The 10,041-nt window shown below is 48.7% G+C and overlaps 1 protein-coding gene and 1 long non-coding RNA gene across 2 annotated transcripts; one reads left to right on the top strand and one right to left on the bottom strand.

Moving 5' to 3' along the window:
* Positions 1 to 639: 639 nt before the first annotated feature.
* LOC102019350 lies at positions 640 to 1,477 on the bottom strand. Its single transcript, XR_262632.2, has 2 exons — positions 923 to 1,477; positions 640 to 794 (listed from the first exon to the last, which is right to left on the bottom strand). It is a non-coding gene; the product is annotated as an uncharacterized LOC102019350 (long non-coding RNA).
* Positions 1,478 to 1,619: 142 nt separating this feature from the next.
* Mul1 (mitochondrial E3 ubiquitin protein ligase 1) lies at positions 1,620 to 8,548 on the top strand. The gene is made up of 4 exons (XM_005394681.2): positions 1,620 to 1,870; positions 5,098 to 5,185; positions 5,571 to 5,691; positions 6,679 to 8,548. Exons 1-4 carry the CDS (start codon positions 1,751 to 1,753, stop codon positions 7,406 to 7,408), a joined length of 1,059 nt encoding a protein of 352 aa, XP_005394738.1. The 5' UTR covers positions 1,620 to 1,750; the 3' UTR covers positions 7,409 to 8,548.
* The last annotated feature ends 1,493 nt before the right edge of the window (positions 8,549 to 10,041 follow it).

The following is a 10,041-nucleotide window of genomic DNA, read 5'->3' as shown; positions in this document are numbered from 1 at the left end:
CTGGTCTACCACTTCATCCTCCCTTCTGTTGACATAACTCAAATCTCTTTCTAAGTGACAATAAACAGCATCCCGACAACTGTATGCCTCTGGTGGCACTTTGCTAGCCTTAATCACACTAGGCCTGGGACAACAGGTATCTCTGCTCGTAGCCACTTCCTCATCAGAACCTAAGTAGCCAGAGACATAAGCCAGGCTGAGTGAGGTTATATTCCCAGAGCCTTGGATGTAGGGGACCCTTTGGAATTATTGGTTGTGGGATGACTGGATTTTTTTTTTTTTTTTTTTTTTTTTTGGTCTTTTTGAGACAGGGTCTCGCTATGCAGTTCAGGTTGGCCTTGAGCTCACTTTGTGGCTGAGGCTGGCCTCAAACTTGCATTGATCCCCCTTCCTCAGCCTCCTGAGTGCTGGGATTACAGGTGTGCACCACCACACCTGGCTTGACTGGACTTTTTAAAATTCAAGTTTTATAAATTCAAACTATGCCATACATTTGTATTCCAAAGGCACAAAAATACCTTTGTCTAGCCACCCAGTTTCCTTCTGTGGAAAAAATTAATTATGATTAGCTTCTGTGAATCTTTCCAGAGACAGGCAAACATGTTCTTCTCCCTTTTAAAATTAAGTGGGGTCATACAGTTCTGTAGTCCGTTTACAATTTATTTAATCAGTTGGGTCTTGCTAACACGTAGGTTGTTTTCATTCTTTTATTATTAAAAAACAATGCAGCAATGAGTAATCTTGATTTGGGTCAATATGCACATCCTTGTATTTTCAAGAATGTAAAGTATAACCTGTAAGAAATAGATTAATGAACAACTGCTTTGCAGGCTGATGTTCAGGATAAGATTTTTAGGTATCCCTGATTATTTTAGGAAGGAGAGGTGTTATGGTGGCCAGAAAAGGGTCCTTGACAGAATACCTGGGTTTGAAGCTCGTCTCCATTACTTTTAGTTGTATGATGTTGAGCCCGTTCAGTGCGCCTCAGTTTCCTCATCTGTAATCTGCACTGTAGCTGTATTAAATGGAGACCTTAAAGCTTTTATGTAACAGTACCTCACAAATAGGCACTCAATAACTGCTGCTACAATTATTTAATAAACAATATACTGTTCTACGTGGTGATGGCAGATTAAGAGGCTACTTAGGGGTCATGATCTACCGCTTTGAAGTAGAGATAAGGGCTTGTGGGGTTGGGTAAATTCCTCAGCAGTACAGCTTTGAGTACATCCCCTAACCTCTCCAGCCTGCTTTGTCACCTACAGAATAAAGTCCAGGTCTCCAGGCTTGCCCTAAATCTTAACTGTCTAACACTCTTAAGTGCTTAACACGAAATTCTTCCCCTCCAATCTAATGGCGGAGACCTCATAAACCCATAAAAACCAGAGGGACGAGAAGAGGGAGGCGTGGACAAGTAACAGCCGATGAGCCCCACGCTGAAGAGAAACAGTCACTAAGCGAAAGGAGGTCGAGGAGTTCCGCAAAACCGCCCCCAAACAGCAGCCGGCGGACACCTATTTTCCCGGAAGCCGAAGCAGCTCAGCGGTCACCCTAGCAACCCCGTTTTCCGGTCCCCCTTGCTTCCCACATCACTACTTCCTGTTTCGGCGTGACGTCATTTTCGGGCGACCGTCTGGTGGTTTCCCGGAAGGGTCCTCGGAGGGGTTCAGAAGAGGGTGGAGGGCGGCGAAGCGGGGGAGTCGAGGTGCTGTCCCCCGCGTACAGTCTACACCCCGGGCTCTGCGTCGCTATGGAGGGCGGGGGGCGGCCCTCGCTGGGGCAGTTTATCCTCCTGGGCACCAGCTCTGTCGTCACCGCCGTCCTGTACTCCGTGTACCGGCAGAAGGCCCAGGTCGCCCAAGAGCTCAAGGTCAGTGCTGGCGCCGCCTTGGACTCAGCCAGGTCATCTCTGCCCCGGTCACGGGGAGCCCATGGTTCGCCTGGACCGCTCCAGAGTCGGAAACTGTCCAGAAGAGGAACCTGGCTCTGAGCGGGTGTCCCCCAGGCAGTCAGTGGAGGAGCTAGCGTCACAATTGGGGTCTGTGATACCGGCCACTCTGGCCATCCCTTTTTCTCCAGGGATCCTCTCGTTACTCTTGACTTTCGAGTTTATCATTAATTTATTCTGAAAAATACTTTTGGGACACCTGCCGTGCACCAGGCATCGAGTAGAACAGATAGAAGTTTCCGCCTCCCCGAGAGTTCATTGAAATACATACACAGATAATAAACACTTTATCAGGTGGTATGGATGTGACATGTTGAGACGTGCTTTAGGAAGAGGGAAAATGGAAATGCTTGGGGGGTTGCTGTTTTAAAAGGTGACAGTTTTTGGAGAGCCGGAGGACTTGGGTGGGACATCCAGGTATCTAGTATATGTGTTGCCAAAGCAAGCATGACATCCAGGTATGTAAAGAGCAGTTCAGACCGAAGGAAGAGCAAGTGTAAAGACCCGTTAACCACTCAGCTACTTCTACAAACGGTCCCTTTTTATATTATAGGGGATTTTTTTCTTCCCTGGTATTGGAGCTTGAACGCAGGGTCTTCACACTGTGCTATATACCAGCCCCGCTCCGCCCTTTAATTTCGAGAGTTCTAAGTTGCCCAGGCTGAGCTTGAACTTTCAGGCCTTCTGCCACAGCCTCCCAGAGTACCTCTATTAGTCAGAGGCACCACACCCAGGCATATTTAGTTACTTTAAAAAATAAAACGTTTTGGAACTGCACTTTACAGTTTTCACAGCACATTTCCATCTCTTTCATTTTTTCTGTACAATAATTTTCTGAGACAGATTAAATGACAGTTATCCCTCAGTTGGAAAGCAGGAGAGATTCAGAGGGAAGGTCATATACCCAGTTAGCATGGAACTTAAACTTAGGTCCTTTGAGCCCAAAGGCAAGACTTTCTGATAGACCACATTGCTTTGTTGGGATTGTGGGACCCATCTAGAGAGACTGACTTTCCTGTGTGTGCTGCGGAAGCAAGCATGAGATTGACCTCTTTAGGTCAAAGACAGGATCTTACCTTTTCTCTTTTCTCCTGAGTTCTAACTCAGTGCTTGACAAGTCATAGGTACTCAATAAATATTGGTGGGTGTGTTTTGTGTGGAGTCTCACAATTCAGTGGCCAAAGGCCTAAGTTGATACTTACAGAAAAGGTGGATTCCCAAACCCAATTTCTGTATCATCAGATTGATTTCAGTAAGGGCTGGGAAACAAATGCAGGAAAAGAAGTTTTGGAATCTGGAATGAACCACTTTATGAGGCTATTGGATTTGTTGTGCAAACGGCATTCTAGTGAGATTCCAGCTGCCCTGTTGTTCACCTACTTACACAATCAAATTACGCCTGATCAGCTCTGAGTGTAATTGATGCTTCACTTTCTGACTCTAAAACCAATTCAGCTTCAAGAGGGTTGGATATGAGATTGTTTGAAGCAGAGGACTCTCTAGGCCCCACCATTGTGTGACCTTCAAAGCTTTGCCAATTACTTTCTGAAAGAAAATGAAGCAACCCCTTCCTGGAAAAAGGTTTGGGGTCTCTAATATTGTAGATTCTCTCTTCTTGGTTCAAGTACAAAACTTTCAGAGTAGGGTTTGTGTCTTAGCTTACGTGTTTCTCACTGTGATTGAAAGGCGTATTTATTGCATGCTCCTCAAGTGCCATCCCCTGGGCTGAACTGTTCCACACCTTAAAATTCGTTTAATCTACATTAAAAATCCTGTGTTTTCCCCAACCTTTACTGTTTTGGGAAGTGAGGTTCAGGTAAAAACTAATCTGCCCAAAGCCACAGTAGATAAATTGAAGCTTACTTTAGTCAACTCTGGATTTTTCTGACCATATTCTCCATCCCTCTACCTCTTAAAATTCTCATCTGCCATCCTGTGTTGGATTCTTTACTAGCTGTGTGACTTTGGGCAAATAACGTTACCTGTCTGAGCCCCAGCTCCTTTTTTTTGGTAATTGAAGATAATAATGCCTGCTCTGTGAGGCGGTGTCAGCATTAAGTAGGTTTAGGCATTTAACATGCTTAACATAGTGCTTGGTACATAGTATATATAAGTACTTCATAAGTCACTACTTCAGTTTTCAAAATATATTGAGTGCTTGCTGTGTGTCAGGCACTGTTCTTGGCACTAGAAGAGATTCCATTCTAGTACAGCTAGACAGACAGTAGACACTTGATCAGATGGGATCACATGGAAGAAAGTAATACAGGGAAGATGCAACACAGGGAGGTAGGAGAGCTAGGGAATGTTGGAAGAACACAGCAGCAGAAGGAACTGTGCTTGCTTCATTGTAAGACTAAAGAAAGAAAGTTAAAAATAGAACAGTGTCAAGGGGCTGGGGATTTAGCCCAGTGGCACAGCGCCTGCCAGGCAAGTGCAAGGTTGTGAGTTCGATTTCTGGTACTGGAATAAAAAACAAAAACAAAAAAATAGAACAGTGTTGGACACCAGTTAACAGAGACTAGCCTTAATAAAGCAAGGGCACCCCTTTGTGATAATGTACAGCGCAGAGCTTCAGTGTATAAGACTCAGTGTTAACAGTACCTGCCATTTCTTGAGACCCTGTCATGTACTAGGCAAGAGGTTAGGTGCTTTATACCTTAACTTTTTGGACATAGCTCTCTGTTGTCAAAAAGAAATTAAATGATGTTTAATTAGCAGTATGCAAATTGACTAGTACCTTTTATATTTTCAGTAAAAAAAAGTTCAAATTAAAAGGAGTGTTATTGGGGCCGGGGATATAGCTCAGCAGCATAGCGCCTGCCTGGCAAGCGCAGAGTCCTGAGTTTGATTCCTGGTACCAAAATGGATGAATGAATGAGTGAATGGGGTGTTGTTTTTTTAAATGGATAAATGTGTATTGGCAACTCCATTGTGTGGTAAGGGAGGAGGGCGGAAGAATTCCTCGACCTGTTTACATGCTGAAAATTCTGGGACAAACTTTGAAATCAGATTTTCTGTGGTCTCCTTCCTGCCCAGTTTCCTCATTCTTGCAACATTAAACAAGCAAACAATCATTTTTTTGCCCTTACTTTTGATTGAGCATGTCAGTAATCAGTGAACAATTTTGTATGTTTTTTTGCATTTAGGGAGCTAAGAAAATCCACTTGGGTGAAGACTTAAAGAATATTCTTTCAGAAGCACCTGGAAAGTGTGTGCCTTATGCTGTTATTGAAGGTATGTTTGTTTAGTGACAAATGGAAAACAACCTCCTTCTTCCAAAAGTTTAACAAAGGTTGTCTTGGCTAACATTAAGTGTCTCTATTTTGTTGGGGCCGTAGTTCAGAAGGTACTTTGGAGTAAAAACCTGGGGCATTTATATCTGACGATGGACAAGATTATCAAACCTTTCATAGCCTGATTATTTTAGGGATTATGTAAGTCTTAAATGATGTTAACTATGTAAGGTATTTACCAGAGTTCTCCTAAAGCCTACCCTGTGGTAGCATAGATGCTGTCATTTTGATTAATCAATGTAACTCGAACGGAAGACACGTTTTGAATTACCTTCAGGAGATGACAGAACTGTGCTTTAGAAATCAAGTGATTTGTTTCCACTTAGGAGCTGTGCGATCTGTCAAGGAAACACTGAACAGCCAGTTTGTGGAAAATTGCAAGGGGGTGATTCAGCGGCTGACGCTTCAGGAGCACAAGATGGTGTGGAATAGAACAACCCACCTTTGGTAGGTGTCCTGTGAAACCCTCCATCCGGTCTGTTCAGACTCTGGGTCCTGCCTGCTGCTGCCATGTCTTTCACCCTCCCCCGCCCCCGAGACAGGTTGTAGACCAGCATCTTGATTGCTAGATGTGCTCAGTGGGCCTCTATCTTACTTACTTTTCTCTCGTTGCTGAGACAAAATACCCAGTGCCCAAAATTAAGAAGGAAAGGTTATTTAGCTTATAGTTTGTGAAAGTTCAGTCCATACTTGGCTCCAAGGCAGAATGGCACATGGTGGAGGGCAAAAGTTCATGGTGGCAGAAAACAGCAAAGGCAACAAGAGCAAAAAGTAAGAGCAGTGGTAAGCAACCTCTTTCCCTCCCTTACATTGTATGTAAACTATCTGCCCAGGGGTGGGTGTAGCATTCACATCCATAATCCCAACACTGGACCATGAATCAATCATAAACTGTAGAAGCCCGCCCCATGACTGCACGATGCTTTGGGGGGGCGCCCAGACACAAACCATTACAGTCTCTATCGGAATCCCCTAGGCAGCTTGCTACCATGAGGATTCTTAGGCCTACTTCCACATCTACCAAGCCAGAATCTACAGCATGGGGAACCTGGGAATCCGTTGATTCTTACACATACTAAGGTTTAAGAACCACTGTTACAAATTAATGATTTCAGTGTTTAAAATAATTTTGTACCACTGCATGGAGTACCATTTTCCCATCTGATCCTAGCAGGTTTTTGTCTTACTTATTTGACAGAGGCAAAGGGGAATGAATGATAAAGGTGATCTGTGACACTAGTTGTTGCCCACTGGTGCTACCTGAGGACCTAAGGAATTGAGCCTCCCTATGCTGAGGTCTTGCTAGTGATTTCACTTGTAGTCTCCGGCTGCTCTGCTTTGGTCCTGTCTTCCTGGTGCTTAGGTGATCTCTGACCTTGCCTCAGTGCTTGGTACTTGCTACCCTTTGTTTCATCTTCAGTTCTGTTATTTTAGGAATGATTGTTCAAAGATCATTCACCAGAGGACCAACACAGTGCCCTTTGATCTGGTGCCCCACGAGGATGGTGTGGATGTGGCCGTGCGAGTGCTGAAGCCCCTGGATTCCGTGGATTTGGGCCTAGAGACTGTGTACGAGAAGTTCCACCCCTCAGTCCAGTCCTTCACGGATGTCATTGGCCACTACATCAGTGGTGAGCGGCCCAAAGGTATCCAGGAGACTGAGGAGATGCTGAAGGTGGGGGCCACGCTCACCGGGGTTGGAGAACTGGTCCTGGACAATAACTCCGTCCGCCTGCAGCCCCCCAAACAAGGCATGCAGTACTATCTGAGCAGCCAGGACTTTGACAGCCTGCTGCAGAGGCAGGAGTCGAGCGTCAGGCTCTGGAAGATCCTGGCCCTGGTGTTTGGCTTTGCCACGTGTGCCACCCTCTTCTTTATCCTCCGGAGGCAGTACCTACAGCGGCAGGAGCGCCTGCGCTTGGAGCAGATGCAGGAGGAGTTCCGGGAGCACGAGGCCCAGCTGCTGAGCCAAGCCTCGCCGGAGGACAGGGAGAGCCTCAAGAGTGCTTGCGTTGTGTGTCTGAGCAACTTCAAGTCCTGTGTCTTTCTGGAGTGTGGCCACGTGTGTGCCTGTCGTGAGTGCTATCGTGCCTTGCCAGAGCCCAAGAGGTGCCCCATCTGCCGGCGGGAGATCACCCGGGTGATTCCCCTGTACAACAGCTAACAGCCCTGCGGCCACACAGCTGCACCGGGAAGCAGCCTCCGCCTGCTCAGGGAGTTCGTCCTGAGGCCTCTGGAAGAGCCGCCGTGGACTGCTGTACCTCCAGGTGTGACTGAGCGTGAAGTGTCCAGACCCACACCTCCACCAGCAGGGCGTTGCCAACCAGAACATGTCGGGGAGCCCTTGCTCTGTGGAAGCCATGGCCTGACATCGTTTCCTGAGAAGCAGATCGATGTGGGGGAGACCTGGAGGACCCCATTGCCCCCTTGGCGGCTCTTCTGGACCCTGCTGGGGATGTTGATGGCTGCAGCTCTGGGGAAGAAAGGCGGGTTCCTGAGGGCCTCACGGAGCTGCCTGTGAGGATGCTGTTCTGCAGCTTTTCTTCTTTTGCTTCCGCCTGGGGAAAAGGTCTTTCTTCAGAATTGTCAGGCTGGGCAAGTCCCTCGTGTTCCTTTGTCCTCAACTGCTTGCCTCCTAAATGTGTGCATGTGTGTAAGAGGACAGAGGAAGTGAGGCCAGCCCCTCTGCCTCTGCCCAAACAGGTGGGCCACAGCTGAGCAGAGGGACAAGCGGGGTCTTGGGTGATTGTCAGGTAGCCCTGCTGGTAACCCCTCTGACCCGGGAAGGTCCTCCAGAGAGCACACCTTGGTCCTGAGGTGCAGCTCCTGCAGCTTGCAGGGCCCCAGGCAGTTCAGCTTTCCCAGCGGGAAGATGAGCCTGGAAGCTGACCTGAAGGAAGCCACAAAGACTTTGCTGAGCTTGCTCCTGGCTCTTGTATCTTCGCTTGCTTTCACCAAGGAAAAGTAGCCAGCTGGCAGCCAGGCACCCAGCTGATCAGAGCTGTTCCCTGTCCCTGGCCGGTGGCAGAGGTAACATCCCTGGGGGGCAGTCACATTTCCTGCCCTTCGCCCTTCACCCCTCTCCTGTCCCGGCTGAGCCTGTGAGTGTGAGCGAAGTTGGGGAGCATCTTTCCCCACCTCTGAGTGGCCAAAAATACACAGAGCTCTTTATTGTCCCTCCCTGTCCTTGAACCTTCATCCCCCATCCTCCCTTGTGTGGGGGATGGGGTGCGCTCAGGGGGCTGACACTGGTGTCACGCGGTGTCCAATGTGCACAGCACAAATTAAACACATTGCAACCACGTGCGTACCTGTTGCTTTGTTCATGAGAGCTAAAAACCTAAACTGAGGCTTCCCCAGCTGGGACTGCGTCCCTGCCATGATGGAGTGGAAGCTGACGCTCGGAGGCCTCTGTGTCTCCTTTCTGGGCTGTGGGGTGTTTTGGTTTCCCCAGGTTGGATGCAGCTGGGTAAGAGGCCCCAGTGCTTGCCGCCATGGGAGGCGTCTGCTGAGCTGCTGTAGACAGCCAGCCCACGGCTCTGGCCTTGCTAACACAGGTGAAGACATCTGTCTTGATGTCCTGGCCACCAGAGCAGCAAGGGTCCACCTGCTGGGAGACTTGGCCAGGTGGGATATTTGGGCACAGCAAGGGGGAAACGAACATTCAGTGAGGACCACTGTGTACCTGGAATTGTACCAAAGGCTGCTTCAGCCTTCACCTAGAGTAGGTGTTCACCCCCACAGGCCTGCCAGCTGAGCCCTAGTGTCCCCACTCCACAGATGAAGTAAGCCCCAAGAAGGACGTTCCCTGGCCTGAAGGACAGAGCTGACATGTGACGGCTGCAGCCTAAACCCCAGGCTGCTTCCTGTCACTCCAGCAGGGCCTGCTGATTGCCTGTGTCAGCAGGAACGCCCCACACCATACTGATTCCCTGGCTGGTGGCCACACAGCAGGTGAAAATGCTATCACTGAACCACCAATGCTGGTGGTCACACGGGAGGAATGGGCACAAACTGTGACTTCGCTTGCCGGTGCTGTGTGCCGCCCATTGTGCCGTGAGGGCCCTGACAGGAATGACCACTGTGAACCCTTGAGGACATCTGCCCTCTTCCCTTGCCCTTTCAGCACTCATTCCGTGAGGGTCCAGCTTCCAGTGGGCTCCCAGGGATTTATGGGGGATTTCAGAGTTGAGCCCTTGGTGTGAAGTTGTGAGTAAAGCTGATCAAGGAGATTAGGAAGAAGGAAAGGCTGCCCTCTACCCAGCCCGTGCCAGTCGGAGCAGGCTTCATTGGTCGTCTCAGGCTGCCTCCAGACGGCTCCGTCCCTGCTGTGGGAGAGCACACAGTCCCAGCCTCAAAGTGGGTGTGTCCCCAGACAGGTGTCCCAGACTGTGCATTTGAGGTCCTTGCGTGGTCTTGGCCTGTCTGAGACTGGGATTGCCTTGTGCTCTGCTGTGGCTGTCACCTGCGGCAGTTCCCGCCTACATTTTAGGAGCCTCATTCCATGAGGCGAATACGTGGAACTGAGGTTGAGGGGTTGGGGGTGGGAGTTATAGAAGCAGAGGTAGAAAGCTGGTGTGGAGCTGACTGGGATTGTTGTGAGTTTTTATGGGTCTAAGGCAGTCCAGTGGTCAGTCCTTAGACTCCTAGGCAGGCACAAACAGGAATGATAATATTCTTTATTTTCCTGAATACTCACAGCAAACCAGCAAAAAAAGCTAAGCCTGTGAAGTTCTGACTGCAGCCCACTACCTTGACTTGGTGCCTGGGAGACGTTATGCCTGGGAGCCTAAAGGG

This window comes from Chinchilla lanigera, unplaced genomic scaffold (genome assembly GCF_000276665.1).
Source record: "Chinchilla lanigera isolate Chin_1 unplaced genomic scaffold, ChiLan1.0 scaffold00051, whole genome shotgun sequence".
Lineage (NCBI taxonomy): Eukaryota > Metazoa > Chordata > Mammalia > Rodentia > Chinchillidae > Chinchilla > Chinchilla lanigera.
Note: the sequence above shows the minus strand (reverse complement) of the source record. Positions and strands in the feature narration are given on the sequence as shown.

Bases quoted from the DNA above. Each gene is read 5' to 3' on its own strand.
- Mul1 (XM_005394681.2), top strand. From the start codon at position 1,751: ATGGAGGGCGGGGGGCGGCCCTCGCTGGGGCAGTTTATCCTCCTGGGC. The intron at 1,871-5,097 runs GTCAGTGCTGGC...TTTTGCATTTAG, and splicing joins AGGTCGCCCAAGAGCTCAAG to GGAGCTAAGAAAATCCACTT. The intron at 5,692-6,678 runs GTAGGTGTCCTG...CTGTTATTTTAG, and splicing joins AATAGAACAACCCACCTTTG to GAATGATTGTTCAAAGATCA.